This window comes from Phacochoerus africanus, chromosome 8, assembly GCF_016906955.1.
Source record: "Phacochoerus africanus isolate WHEZ1 chromosome 8, ROS_Pafr_v1, whole genome shotgun sequence".
Lineage (NCBI taxonomy): Eukaryota > Metazoa > Chordata > Mammalia > Artiodactyla > Suidae > Phacochoerus > Phacochoerus africanus.
This window is the reverse complement of record NC_062551.1, coordinates 17,531,249-17,547,167: the sequence shown is the minus strand read 5'-3', so window position 1 is coordinate 17,547,167 and position 15,919 is coordinate 17,531,249. Positions and strand designations below refer to the sequence as shown.

The 15,919-nt window shown below is 41.8% G+C and overlaps 1 protein-coding gene across 1 annotated transcript in view; it reads left to right on the top strand.

Annotated features, from left to right (window-relative positions):
- The window catches only part of SNTB2 (syntrophin beta 2), a 94,756-nt gene extending 90,518 nt beyond the window's left edge, over positions 1–4,238 (top strand). The window contains exons 6-7 of the mRNA XM_047789603.1: positions 973–1,157; positions 2,296–4,238. Of these exons, the coding sequence (XP_047645559.1) occupies positions 973–1,157; positions 2,296–2,388 (278 nt within the window). The 3' untranslated portion in view covers positions 2,389–4,238. The remainder of the gene's footprint in view (positions 1–972; positions 1,158–2,295) is intronic.
- The last annotated feature ends 11,681 nt before the right edge of the window (positions 4,239–15,919 follow it).

Sequence of the window (15,919 nt, the reverse complement as noted above, 5' to 3'; positions counted from 1 at the left end):
TCTTGACCAAAGACATTTGCCACTCTTGATGATGAAAGTTTTTTGGTCTCATTAATTCAGATAGATCTTTTGAATTTTACCTTTGATAGGACTGACGGACTGTGTGACTTCTCAAATACCAGCCACTCTATGCCACTGCCCCTAAAACGCATCTCTGCCTTTTCTTTGGTTGTTCTCCTTCTTTCCCACTTGAAACCTTCTGCCTGTTCCTCACTGCCTATCAAGTTTGACAATTTTTTAAGGCCTCTCTCAAGTCCCATCTCCTTCAGGAAACCTTTCCTTGACTTTGGCCTTACTCAGTTTGGTGTTTAGTCACGTCCTACACCCTCTACCTTAAGTGGTTAGGGATTTTATGTGTTTTTTGTTTTTTGTTTTATTGCCATTTCTTGGGCCGCTCTCACGGCATATGGAGGTTTCCAGGCTAGGGGTCAAATCGGAGCCATAGCCGCTGGCCTATGCCAGAGCCACAGCAGCCCGGGATCCAAGCTGCGTCTGCAACCTACACCACAGCTCATGGCAACGTCGGATCCTTAGCCCACTGAGCAAGGGCAGAGATCGAACCCACAACCTCATGGTTCCTAGTCGGATCCGTTAACCACTGAGCCATGACGGGAACTCCCCAGGGATGTCATGTTTACACCTCTCATTTATGAGGTCTTGGGAGCAGGAACCATGCTTCTTATTTCTCTAGGACCACACACAGCCAGCTGTCAGCACACGGATTCACTTGATACCCACTGAATTGAACTGAATCAGATCATATGTCAAGGAAAGGGATGGTAATTTCTTCCTCATCTCAATCAAGATGTTGACTTGAGTAAGCAAAACTCATTTCAGGAGGTTCCAAATAAGTTAGGTTTCACATGTTCTCAAGAAGATTCTTTTTCCCTTGTTGAAGTCAGAAGAGTCCTTTGTCACTTGCTAGCTGAAGTAGGAACTTTATTAATGATGGCTTTTGCTTGTCTTCAACAGGCTGCACGTTAAATGGTCAAGAGGTAAGACTCACTGTCCACTATGAAAGTGGGTTCACTATCTCCAGGGAAAATGGAGGTTCCAGCAGCATACTGTACCGCTACCCCTTTGAAAGGCTGAAAATGTCTGCTGATGATGGCATCAGAAATCTGTATCTGGATTTTGGTGGCCCTGAGGGAGAGCTGGTAAGAATATTTCTGCAAAAAAACCTGCTTATTCTAATAGGTATTCTCTTTCTTTTGTATTGCTTATTACCTCTTGTATAGAAAATTATGGACTTACAGACTGATACTCCATTTCAAGCCAGAAAATTATTTTTCAGTGTTCAGAGATGCATTGGGTTTGGTTGGGTTTCCTTTTTTTCCCCCACATTAGGAAATCATTCCCTTCTTTAGAAGTTTTGTTTGAGGAGTTCCTACTGTGGCTCACCAGGTTAAGAACCCGACTTGGACCCATGAGGATGTGGGTTTAATCCCTGGCCTCTCTCAGAGGTTTAAAAGATCCGGCATTGCCATGAGCTGTGGTGTAGGTTGCAGACGAGACTTGGATCTGTGCATTGCTGTGGCTGTGGAGTAGGCCAGCAGCTGCAGCTCCGATTTGACCCCTAGCCTGGGAACTTCCACATGCCACGAGTGCAGCCTTAAAAAAAAAAGACAAAAATAGGAGTTCCCGTCATGGCACATCGGAAACAAATCTGACTAGGAACCATGAGGTTGCGGGTTCAATCCCTGGCCTCAATCAGTGGGTTAAGGCTCAGGCGTTGCCATGAGCTGTGGTGTGGGTTGCAGACTTGGCTCAGATCTGGCGTTGCTGGGACTGTGGTGTAGGCCGGCAGCTGTAGTTCTGATTAGACCCCTAGCTTGGGAACCTCCCATATGCCGCAAGTGCGGCCCTAAAAAGACCAAAAAAAAAAATCGTATGCATAGATGGTCACACCTCAACTGACTGAATTCACTGTGGTTCCACCTGGAAAACATACTTACCATCAATGGTTTGCATATAGGATATTGCTCTTTCCTTTACATCCTCTCCTTTTAAGTTCTTCCCATCTGGCACGGTGGGATCTAGCACACCACCAATAGTATCCCAGTTGTGGATGTGAAATCTCACACTAGTGTTTAATTAATTATAACATGGAATACCCTTACTTCAGAGTACACTTCCATTTTCAGCACTAAATTCCCAAGAGTTGCCGTAAATCTGGCACGTTCTTTATCCAAGTTCTTTTTAAAAAGTAGAACATCATGTCCAAATTTGTTTATTTTGCATGTTTATTTATTAAAGTATCTGTATATAGTGATAATTATTGTTCTTTCTCCACAGACCATGGACCTGCACTCCTGTCCAAAGCCGATTGTATTTGTGTTACACACATTCTTGTCGGCCAAAGTCACTCGCATGGGACTGCTTGTATGAGCAGCAAAAAAAAATCAGTAAATAAAGAGCCTTGAATGTCACAAGAAGTATCTCCACCTCAAAAAAAAAAAAAAAAAAAAGCACAAAAAGAACACTCTTTCCTCTCTCCTCTGGCACAGTGCCTTGACACGGACCTGCAAATCACTGCTGAACTGTAACCATGTTTAAAGAAGAGCCTGCCTTTTACAAGCTACCTTGGCCAGAAATCCTAGGACTGGAATAAGCTCCAAAATGAAGCTGTTGATTTATTGTCTAGTTCCTAATGTTGTTTCTAAGTAATTAGGTTTTTTTTCCCCTGTTAAGAAGGGTGGCTCATTCTTTTTCTTTTTGGACATAATCTAACATCTAAGAGTTTAGGGTTTTTTTCCTTCCTCTTCCAGAAGGAATTATTTCAGGCTTAGCCTTGATCTCTTGCTTAGGACACCTCTCTCTTCCCAGGTGCTAGTCTGCAACAGCCTGTCACTCGAGTTAGGCTATACATTTTGATCAAGTCTACTGTCCTTACTTACTCCTTCCACCCTAGGAAGTCCTTGAATTTGTCACCAAAGGCTTCCTCATCCATCCTGGCTCTCCCTACATCTCCCCCGGCCGTTACTTCTGACCACATCACAAGCTTTGCCCCTCATAAATGCTAACTGCAGGACTTAGAACTTGTGAGATTTGATTTGCTTTGCCTTCCACACTCCCTTTCTAGTGGTGACCAACTTGAAAAGCAAGCTGGGAACCACTGCTTTGAAAGAAAAATTTTGCTTGTTTTAGGATTTTCTGATTTTATCTTTGGTAGGAGCCAGAGGATAAGATTTATTTTAAAAGAAAATCCTCATTTTAGCCTAAGCCATTTTTTATTGCTTACCAAATGTGCCTTTAGTTAGGGTTAGTGGAGCTTTATTAGTCACTCTTTGGATAACTGGATATCACTGCCATTCCAGGGAGATCAGCTATCCTAGTTTTGAGAAGTAGTCTTTGAGGTGGGTTTCCTTAGTGTGGTATCTTTTCTAGTTGGCAGATGTCTTTAAGGAAGATAAATCCTGGAGAGTCAGCTTGTTTAAAGCGTACACTTTGTCGGTGAAGCCATCTCTTCAGCACAAACATCATGTTCACGTCGCTTTGGGCCGTGTGAGCCCACTCTGGGGTCTTGGCCCTGGCCCTCTCACTCTGTGGCAGCAGAGTAGCATCTATCAGCAGCTGCTAATTCAGTGCTGGCTCAGTGATGCATCCTACAATGGGCAGGGTGACAAGACCATGGAACAGGTACCTGGGCTTTGCTAAGCATCGCCAGATGTCATCATTAGGACATAGCAGCAGTAAGAGTGCTGATTGTGTTGTACTGGAGAATCACAGTCAGCTTCTTTTTCCTAATTATGAAGGAGGTATATATCTGAAAACATTTAAAATAATATATTAGCCATATAGAATGTCAAGGTTAACATAGTTCCCAGATCTGAAAGAAAAGGCAATATTAACTTGGATGTTCTGTATGCTCTCTGAAGAAAGGTCTGGGAATAGTCATCATTTACTAGATTTATCAGGAATGACATAAGAGGATGTGAGCTCTTTGGAGCGGGGAGGAGGGCATCAATCCAAAGATAAAAAAGAAAAAAAAAAAACGCAAATGGACTATTTGCAAAACAAGAGCTATTTGGTTTGAGGGCAAACTGACCGGTAGGTTGGACATATAAAAGGGCCAACTTAATGAGAAGAGAGAATTCCAGTTAGACACCGTCGCCTCATTGTTTTCCCTCTGCCCATAAATCTGTTCTTCCCCCAGCTCCAGTCCCCAAAGTGAATTGTCTAATCTACTTAAAACTGGAAATCGAAATCTAAACTAAAATATATCTTTTGAAAGCTTTTTTTTATGTTTTGAAAATTCATAAACTTAAGTTTGGTTCCATCTGGGAAATGTTTGCAAGTCAGGGAAGAAAGAAAATGTCTTGAAGATCCGGTTAGGATTTCTGGAAACAGAATTTCAACACATAATACCCTCAGATGAGGGAGCTTAGATACTCTTTGCATTCAGAGTAGTAACCATTTGAGAAGTTGCACAGTGCAGTCATAGACTTGCAGCAAAGCCATTTGGTGAGGTTTTCTGTGTTAGTGTGAAAGGCTAAGCCAGTGAGAATATTTCTGGGGAAACATTCTGAGTGACCCTGCTCATTCCTTATATGAAAGTGAGCAGGAGGAGTAAGGCATTGTTGCATTTCTGCTCATTTTGCTCAAGGTTTACATGTCATGGCACCAAAGTCCATAGGGTTTCTAATATCTTCTGAGTCTTGATGCGAAATGAAAGTGTATGGGGATTTCCTTTGACCATCACTGGCCCCAAGAGCAAGCGCCCTTAAGCCGCTTGCATATTGTACTTTATCAGCTCTCCTATCATGAGTGACCAGGTTGTTGTTCAATTAAGTATGTTTGTGGGATTTTCAAGCCACAATGAAGTGCTTTTTATGAATGGGACAGTCTTGACAAATAGGTATTTTGTATTAAGATGCTAAAATGTGGCAAATTATTTTCAAATGATAACTGAAAATGGGCATTTTTGTTATTTCACATCTTTTAAAGGACAGCTGACTTTACATTTCTTTTTCATTTTGAATTAGGAAAATTGTTAAGAATGGGGTGCGTTACCATGTGTAGAGTGGAAAGGAGCTGAGAGGAGTGTCTCATTCCCACGGACACTTTCTGTGCCCTCACACACAGGGCTTAGACGTCTTCTCCACATTCCACACAGACGCCTATAAGCGGCCAATTGCTGTCTGAAAATTCTTCCTCCTTGTTCCCTAACACTTCTCCCCTCCCTCTCCCCCCCCCCAAAAAAAAGGAAAGGAAAGGAACGAAAGGAAAAGAAAAGGCTCAGTTACTCTTTTACGGGAAAAGGTGAGTCATTTCCTGAAGTCTTCAAAAAGTCTTACCTGGAAATTGGTATCTAATATTTTATATGAAGAAATATAATGTATGTTTATACAGTATTTATTAGGTAGTTGTGACTGTAAACTCATCTACCTAGTAGAGTTTCAGATTAAATATTGGGACATGTACAAGAATCAAAAACATTAAATGTCTTTCACTTGCTTTAAAGCCATGCTTTAGCATTTTTTAGGCTAGGTGAAGTCTAATAGTGCCTGTTTTTATCAATCTGTACTCTCACAAACTTTGTTATTGAAAATTATTGCATGCAGGAGAGATTGGATTATTTATTTCTTATATTTTTGTAAGTGGAAAAATCTCCCCAACCAGTGATTAAAGTTGTTAGTGATTATTTTCTTAATTTATCCTCCTACACAGAATGGTATCAAAGCTTTTTTCAGCTGATTAAATGCACTTAGCTAACATACCAAAATTTATTCTTAAAAAAACTTAAGCTGTGTGGAATCTGGACAAGACTATGTTTCTCCTAGAAAAAACACATTTCCCTGTAAATGGTTTTGATGAACAAAAGTTTGACCACTTTTGAGGAAAAAATATAAAGGATTTTTTTTTATTATTTCAGGAGAACCTCCAGGTCTTCTTGTTTAATTTATATGCATGTGGATATATTTGTATGTTTTCAAAAACATGGAAGAATACCCATATTTTTAATTCAGATTATCTCATAAGCTGCTATGCAAAATCTATTAAGAGCCCTACCTACTTAAGGAGTTAAACATTTTTGAAGCTTTCAGGGAAGACCTGTAGACTGAAGCACTTTCTCTGCTTTTTGTATCTTATCTTAGACATGCTGAATTATGTTATTATTTTCACTGGTTATAAGCTATTGATTGTACATAGTATTTCAACCATCCAAATATCCAGCATACATTTCCATGTTGCTGCCATCCACTATTGATGCCATTAATGAAATGGCTGGTTAAAAAGCCAAAGGTCATCTTTTTCAGTCTCCAGTAAAGAAGTAAAATGCCAGATCTCTCTTGTCTCAAAAGCATATTGAGAAGTTCCCGTTGCGGTGCAGCGGAAACAAATCTGAGTAGAATCCATGAGGACGTAGGTTCGATCCCTGGTCTCACTCAGTGGGTTAAGGATCTGGCATTTTCGTGAGCTATGGCATAGGCCAGCAGCTCCAGCTCCAGTTTGACCCCTAGTCTGGGAACCTCCATATGCTGCAGGTGTGACCCTAAAAAGACAAAAAAAAAAGCATATTGAGATCTATACATCTGTGTAGGGAAAAGAGACTTCTTTGGGATTCTGCTTAAACTTTAAGTTGAATTTGACTATAGTCATAATCATTTGTTCTGTGTATCTGTCAGGTATATTATGTGCCAGGTGGTATTATATCCTGCCTTGAGATCAGAAGTCTCTTTCTTTTAAATTTGAAATCTTACTGTGGCTCTTTTCTATTCCTCCCTTAGATGAAAGCAGAGGAATCTGCCATCTTCCAGCATTCTCTCTCTGTGTCCCTATTTTAACCGCTTGGTAATCTAGAATTATTTTGTTCCACATACTATCTTTAAAAACTGACAGCAGCAGTTTCCCCCTACCCCTGACCTTTTTAGGCTCTATCTTTCACTGTGCTGGGTATAGAGACACTCAATGTGTGAGGATAGACAATTCTAAAGTAACTATGCTATATATCAGGATTATGTGTTTTTGAGCAATATAGCTATTCCTATGGTATACTGATATTAAGTGACATTTATTTTACACTAGTAATAGACTACTTAAGTGGCTGATTTGAAACCCTTTCTCTACAATGCACACATACACATCTAGCAGATCAGTGCTAAATAATTTCAAGTTAAGGTAAGGTGCAATAAATAGACACATAGAACACATCTGTTTTCTTGTCTCTTTTTGACGCTAGCTAAACTGCCAACTGGAAGAATGGTTGTTATGTATTAACTTGAAAAAATACTTTAACAAGGTTTCTTCTTTGATAAATTTGATAAACTTGAGCTTAATCTTTGGTCACCTCTTCATTACTCTTCTTTTACACTTCAGGTGACTGAACCAAAGCATATTCTGGTTTTAAAAGTGAATCTACATTTCATGTGATACATAGATACGCTGTTTGCAGATGATTGTTTGCTCTCCAATGATTGTATTCAACAGAAATCGACCACATGAACTGTCATCCTTGAATTGCCACAAAATAGATTGGTTGAAACTTGAAGGATATAAGCGGGAAATACTTCATTTTATTGTAAGATTAGGCATTCTGGTAGATTTCGGAGTCCTATAAGTACTGAGTTTTGTAATAGCATTACCTCCATGCCATTGACATAAATGCAAAAGTTTTTGAGTCCCTCTTTATCCCAGTTACATATACTGTCTTGGGACCTGATTGTTTTATTACCTCTTTCAAAGTGATAGAAGTTTCTTATGAATAGACAAAAGGTCTTTGGTACCCTAGAGAAATTTTTGATACTGCAAACTTGGTTTATTATATATTAATTCATGTATTGTTTCATCTAATAAGCATTTATTAATGTACAGTTCTCACAGACATTGTGAAGCATCCAAAAAAAAAGTTCCTGCCCTAAAGTAGTGTATAATCTATTATTTCTCAATCACACCAAGCCATCTATTTATCAATCAGCAGTTAAGTAATTAACCATCTCATGTTTTTACCAAAGTACACCTGCAGTCTGCTCATCTAGCAAACTGGAAAATCTTTAAAAGGATGCTCAGACTTTGGTCCATGCCAGTGTGAAAGTACTCCAAGCACATTTAAGTAGATTGGTCTTTTAAACATCTACCTTTTCTTTTTTCTTTCTTTCTTTCCTTTTTTTTTTTTTTTGGCCGTGCCCACAGCATGTAGAAGTTCCCAGGTCAGGGATCAAACCCATGTCCACAGCAGTAACCAGAGCCACAGCAATGACACTGGATCCTTAACTCACTGAGTCACCAGGAAACTCTATCATGCATCATTTTTTTTATTGCAAAATCAGGCTTTAGTTTGGGAAGGAGAATAGTGTAGAATATCCTTAGTAAGATAAATCGCAACAACAACAAAAAGTAAGCTCTGTAGCCCAAAGTGGATCAATGAGAAAGTCTTTTGAAGAAATGCTTCCTTTAACTATAAACAGCAAAGATAAATGTATATTTCACCTACCCCGTATCAATTGTGCTGACCCATTCATTTCCACACTTAGAGCCTTTAAACATCCCGTGCATTGAAAATCCTTATATGTGTTAGATGGACTGTTTCTCCATCTGAAAGATAAAAATAATGAAAATATATAAAACTTAGCAAAATTCCACTTATTGTAGAACACTTGGACATTCAAACTCAGGAAAAAGGGGCACCTAAAAAAAGAAAGAGGTTGCGTGAATTTTTCCATAATTTTCATTCAGTAACAGTCCCTTTCTACCTAGCTTGCCTTCCGCTGTCACTAGAGTCAGCCTTTCAGGCAACGTCTTTGTCATACCCAGAAAGGACCTGAGCTGTCAGGGAACACAATCTCATGGACTCCTCCTTTGTTTTGTGTCCTAGAGTTGTGCACACAAATTAGGTCATGCCTTCAATACTTGGTCTTTACTCCCAACCTGCCCTTTGACAATCAGGTGCTAATGACTATGCTGTTAGAACCAGCACAAAAGTATTGTCATGTAAGTACCTATTCCTCCTGGGTTGGAAGAACTTCTCGCTCAGTCCTATTCAAGTGGGTGTCACATTTTTCACCTGTGTTTTGTGAATTAATAGAATATGGAGGAGAATAAGTGATTTAAACCACGTCTGGCTGAGTTCCCGTTGTGGCACAACGGAGACGAATCCGACTGGGAACCATGAGGTTGTGGGTTCGATCCCTTGCCTCGCTCAGTGGGTTAACAATAAGGCATCACTGTGAGCTGTGGTGTAGGTTGCAGATGCAGTTCGGATCTGGTGTTGCCATGGGCGTGGCATAGCCCGGCGGCTACAGCTCCAGTTAGACCGCTAGCCTGGGAACCTCCATATGCTGTGGGTGTGGCCCTAAAAAGCAAAAAAAAAAAAAGAGCAACAACAACAACCAAGTTTGGGGTTTGGCACAATCATCAGTCTTGATACTCTTCACACCTTAAAGCAAATCTGCTCTCTCCTAAGAAGCAATTTATGATTGGTTTCCGATTGTTTTTCTCTAGTTAGGACTCCAGTGTTATGTTTACAGTCTGTTGGATGGATTCAGCATGGTAAGACCTTGGTACCCAAAGAATCTGTTTCCCTTTTGGTACCAGACCCGAGGTCTTTTAGAAGATAATGTGGCAAACCACTACCTGTAAAGGCCAATTTTGGCTAATCGCTGCAGACTCTAATTTTACCCCCTTGTATGTTTTCTGTCCTAGGCAACTCTCTCCCCCACTCCTCTCTCTTTCTCTCTCTCTTTTAAAGTATTAAGACTTAGAAAGCTAGAATAATACTTCTACAAAGAGTTAAAAGTTGTGATATTCTGGTTTTTTCTTCTTTTTTGGAACCCCATATTTAAATAAGACTTCTTTTTTTAAGTGTTGTTTAAAATTTAGGTCTCAAACCTTCTGGAATCATGAGACTACCAAATCAAAAACCCATGGCATAAAACAGGGCAGTATTTGTGTTCTTAATAATAAAAAAGCTTTATGTGTACTCTGTAAGTAAAATGCATAGACAACACTTTCCCTTGAGTTGCACACCAACATATAGCATTGTACATTACAATGAAATTTGTAACTTAAGGGTATTATATATATAAATACATATATACCTTTGTAACCTTTATACTGTAAATAAAATAATTGCTTTTAGACTTGTATTTTTTTCATTTTTTAAAAATGTTAAAATAGTTTCAAACTCACAAGAAAGCTTTAAGAACAGTACCAAGAACTCCTACATCCCCTTCACCCAAATTTCCCAATTTTTAACATTTTACCACATTTGTTCTGTATCCTCTCTTGCCTTTTTCTGACATGATGCTCATCACCCTTAAATTCTCTAATGTGCATGTTCCAAAAACAAGAACAATCTCCTGTCGTGTCGCCCTGCAATCAGGAAATCAGCATGGGTACAACGCTACCACTCAGCCATACACACCATTTAAATGGAGCCATTTGTCCCAACAAGGACTTCCTTTCCTTTCTGGCACAGGATCCTATCCTGTACCTCGTGTTGTGTTTGGTTGTCAGGTCTTATTAACATTTTCCGATGCCATTTTTAAACATTTAGGGCAACTCCAATCCCTTAAAAATTTAGTTTTGGTTCTAGTTCTACCACTGACAATCTGTGCGATGGGAGCTTAATCACTGGATCAATCTGAGCTGTATCATACTTTGAGTCACACAGAGGAGGGGCGAGCAAGAGAGGGGACAGCCTCTCAAGAATTATATCAGGGAGATCTGCGCTCCATTTATGTGGGTATCCCTTTATGATATCTCAGCGAAATTGTGCCCCAGCCCCACCTCTCTGAAATGTTATTCACCTGAACCTAGTTTTTGTTCCTCCTCCTCCACACCATTCTTGCCCCTGTCCTACGGGAGCCTTAACAAGCTCACTCACTCCCTGGCACAATCCCTAGAATGCTGGACTTTGTGTGATCTGATTTTTTTTTGGGGGGGGGGGGTCTTCTGTCTTTTTTTAGGGCCTCACCTGCAGCATATGGAGGTTCCCAGGCTGGGGGTCTAATTGGAGCTGCTGCTGCCAGCCTACGCCACAGCCACAGCAACACCAGATCCAAGCTGTGTCTGCGACCTACACCACGGCTCACAGCAACGCCAGATCCTTAGCCTGGTGAATGAGACCAGGCATCGAACCCACAACCTCATGGTTCCTAGTTGGATTCATTTCCACTGTGCCATGATTTTTTAAGGTTGTACTGGTTGAGCAGAATTGACTTACTAGTCCAAGCTTAGGTTTACAAAAGCACCACAACCTCAGCATCAACAAAACCCAATATAGAAAAGTGCTGTGCAAGAAAGAGCAAATGAGCAGCCTCTATGGAGAACAGTATGGAGGCTCCTTAAAAAACTAAAGATTTGGGAGTTCCCGTCGTGGCACAGTGGTTAACGAATCCGACTAGGAACCATGAGGTTGCGGGTTCGGTCCCTGCCCTTGCTCAGTGGGTTAACGATCCGGCGTTGCCGTGAGCTGTGGTGTAGGTTGCAGACGCGGCTCGGATCCCGCGTTGCTGTGGCTCTGGTGTAGGCCGGTGGGCTACAGCTCCGCTTCGACCCCTAGCCTGGGAACCTCCATATGCCGTGGGAGTGGCCCAAGAAATAGCAACAACAACAAGACAAAAAAAAAAACTAAAGATTGGAGTTCCTATCATGGCTCAGCAGAAACAAATCTGACTAGCATCCATGAGGACGGGGGTTCGATCCCTGGCCTCACTCAGCGGGTTAAGGATCTGGTATTGCTGCGGCTATGGCATAGGCTGGCAGCTACAGCTCCAATTCGACCCCTAGCCTGGGAACCTCCATATGTTACAGGTGTGACCCTAAAAAGACAAAACAAAAACAAAAAAAAACAGTTAAAAGTAGAGTTGCCATATGATCCAGCAATTCCACTCCTGGGCATATATTTGGACAAAACTAAAATTTGAAAAGATATAGGCACTCCTATATTCATAGCACTGTTTACAGTAGCCAAGACATGGAAGCAACCTAAATATCCATTGACAGACAAATGGAGAAAGAAGATATGGTATATATATCAAGTGGAATACTACTCAGCCATAAAAAAGAATGAAATAATACCAGTTGCAGCAACATGGATGGATGGACCTAGAGATTATCATTTTTATTTTTATTTTTGGCTGTGCCCATGGCTTACAGAAGTTTCTAGGCTAGGGACTGAATCCTCATCACAGCAGTAACCAGAGCCACGGCAGTGAAAACTCCAGCTCCTTAACCTGCTGAGTAACCAGGGAACTCCAAGAGATTGTCATATTAAGAAAAGTAAGTCGGAAAGACAAATGTATTACTTATACGTGGGATCTTAAAAAAATGATACACGTTAATATATTTACAAAATAGAAGTAGACTTAGAGACAAAACAAACTTGGGGTTACCAAAGAGGAAGAGAGGGGAGGGATAAATTAGGAGTTTGGGATTGACTTATATATATATATATATACTATATATAAAACAGATAAACAAGGACCTACTGCATAGCACAGGGAATTATATTCAATGTCTTGTAATTACCTATAATGGAGAAGAATCCGAAAAAGAATATATATATTCAGTTATATATATATATAACTGAATCACCTTGCTGTACACTTGAAATTATCACTACATTGCAAATCAACTATATTTCAGGTTTTTTAAAAAGCAAATGGAATTGGGCACTTGCAAGTCTATGACTTTCTATCTAAAGTGTGGGAGCTGAGAATCTCATTTCTGCTCCATTGGGAAAGTTAGAACATGAAATTACCGATCTGATGCAGAATCTTCAAGTCTAAATATGCTCCATGTGCCAGCCCACAAATAACTTAGATTTAGTGCCTTTATCCCCCCCTTTCCCTCCTCCACTCAACTCCTCCATCCCCAGCAATGGCAGCACCACTGCGGAACTGAGGGGTCCTCAGCTCACTCTCAAGCTGTTATCCAAGAAGAAAGTCAACAAGGGTAACCAAGCAAGATGGGGAGGTGTTCTGGCTTTAGAGTCAGTATCTGGACAGTAGGCACATGAAAGACAAAGCTTTTGACCTAAGCCAGAAGTCAAAGTTGAGTAGGCAGAACAAAGGGAAGATGAACACAGCCAGAGGATCTCAACCTCAGCCCTTGCTATGGGCTGAATTGTGTCCCATCAAAATTCATATGTTGAGCCCTAACCCCAGGACCTCAGAATGTATTTGGAAATAGAGCCTTTACAGAGGTGATTCTATTAAAATGAGCCCATTAAGATGAGCCTCAATCCAATCTGACTGGTGTCCTTATGAGAGGAAATCTCGACAAGAGATACCAGGCACGGAGGTAAGACTCTTGGAGGACATAGCAAAGTGTGGCCAAGTGGAAGCCTAGAGGCTTCAGAAGAAACCAACCAAATTGGTTAGCATCTTTTTTTTTTTTTTTGTCTTTTGTCTTTTGTCTTTTTAGGGCCATACCTGTGGCATATGGAAGTTCCCAGGCTAAGGGTCGAAACAGAGTTTTTGCTGCCGGCCTACACCAGAGGCACAGCAACGCCAGATTTGAGCCGCTTCTGTGACCCACATCGCAGCTCACGACAACACTGGATCCTTAACCCACTGAACAAGGCAAGGAATCGAACCGACAAACTCATGGTTCCTAGCTGGATTCATTTCTGCTGTGGCACAAAGGGAACTCTCCGGCTAGTATCTTGATATTGATCTTCTAGCTTCCAGAACTATGAAAAAACACATGTCTATTGTTTAAGCCACCCCTTCCATGATGGACTCTTGTTATGGCAGCCCTAGCAGGCTATCACAAACCTGTCTAATTATAGGAACTTTTCATTTTAATTCCATCTTCAAAATTGCACAACCTACCAAATATGTGGGAATAATATGTTCTTAAGTTCCTTGGAGTTCCCATCATGGCTCAGTGGTTAATGAACCCGTGTCTTCATGGATACTAAACAGGTTTGTTACTGCTGAACCACATCAATACCCCCCCGCCCATGGGTTTCTTAAACTTGCTGAACTCTTTTTTTTTTTTTTTTTTTTGCTTTTAGGGCCACACTTACAGCATGTGGAGGTTCCCAGGCTATGGGTCGAATCGGAGCTGTAGCCACCAGCCTACACCACAGCCACAGCAACGCTGGATCCTTAACTCACTGAGCGAGGCCAGGGATCAAACCTGCAACCTCATGGTTCCTAGTCGGATTCGTTAACCACTGAGCCACGACGGGAACTCCATGCTGAACTCTTAATAACCATCAAAAAATCCATCCTGGACCCACAACTCCTGCAGCAATTGCCCTAGGCCTCCCTTCCTTTTCCTCGAACTTGCTGAAAGAGTTGTCCCTCCTCATGGACTGCATTTCCTCATGACCCACTCCCACCAGACCCCCTGCGGTAGGGCGTCTGCCTCCATCACTTGAATGAAACATCTCTGGCCGAGATCATTGGTGTTTCATGTCCCTGTCTGCCTTCTCAGCTGCTTTCAGAGCTCCTCTCCTCCTTATCAATATTCCTCCCCCAACTTCCACGACAGTCTTCTGGCTGTCCTAACTCTCCATCTGTCTTTCTGAGATTCCTTTGCAGGCTCGCCCTCCTCTGGTCAGCCAACAAACCTTCAGGCTCTGTCCTAGGCGCTCCCCTCACCTCTCTCTACACTCTATTCTCCCCTAGGAGATGTCATTCCAATATCCACAGCTTCCAATATCTAGCTGGCACGTGATGTTTACACAGAGATGTTTCAAAGGCACATGAAACTCACCATCTCCCTCACTCCTCTGCCCCCCAAACCTGGTCTTTGTCCTGTATTCCCCATCTCAGTGGCATGACCATCCATCCAGTCACTAAGCCAGCAACCCAGGAGTCATCCCTGTCCACTCCTGTCCCTACTACTTCTCAGCATACCCCATATCCAATCCATTTCCAAGAGCTTATGATTTATCTTCCAAAAACCTCTCTATTCTGTCTCTGTCTCTACACGGACCTCCCCCTAGTCCAAGCTGTCCTCACTCTTCTGTACTATAGCAGTAGCTTCATGTGCAATAGCCAGCCAGCCCATCCCTGCAATCCGCTCTCCCTACGAGGGTACAGTCATCTAGACAATTTAAAAAGAGAAGTTTCCCGTTTATTTTAAGTCCAAAAATCTTTACCAAGGCCACACATCCTGGCCCCTGTCCATCTCCCCAACATCAGTTCACATCATATGTCCACTCATTTTCTTCTCTCTGGCTACCTGAGCCTTCTTCTAGCTTTCTAAATTCTACCAGTGGCCTCCTCATGCCTCAAAGCCTTGGTACAGGCTATTTCATCAACCTGGAGTACTCTTCCCGCCCCCACCCCAGCCCTCAAGACCCCAATTAAAAGGGAGCCTCTCCTGACCTTGGGCAGACTGCCTTTTAGATGCTCACATAGCACGTGGGACTTCACGCCCAGGCCTCAAGGGCTTTATCACCTCCTGATGAACTTCATTGTTTTCCTGAGATTATAGGCTCCCCTAGAGCTGTTTTGATCATTGCTGCGTTCCAGAAACTAGCCCATAGTAGATATTTACAAAATATTGTTGAATGAATGAATGTGAACAACCAATCTGCTATGCTGAAGTTCACATGGGTAGAGGCCCCAGCTTTGAAGGTCTAAGAAAATCTCTTTTCTAAGGACAAAAGTAGAAGAGTTAGTATTTAGAAAGGAAAACAAAGCTGGCTTTAAACAGAGTCACTGGCATCATAATAACAGTTACCAGGGACTGAGCCCACAGTGTGGGATACACTGCTATTAGTTGGCTCATTCACTTCCTCCCCAAGGCCGATAAGGTAGCTTCTAATTATTATTATTACGGTGCCTATTCAACATCAGGAACCCAGAGGTCTGGGGAGTCAGGCTTATTGTGCGAGTTAACTGCCATTTAGGTGCTCTTTTATTCAAGTGGGTCCGGGACTTCAGAATTCCACTCCGCTCTGGCCCCGCCCGGCCCGGCCCCGCCCTCGGCCCCGCCCCCGGCCCGGCCCTCGTCC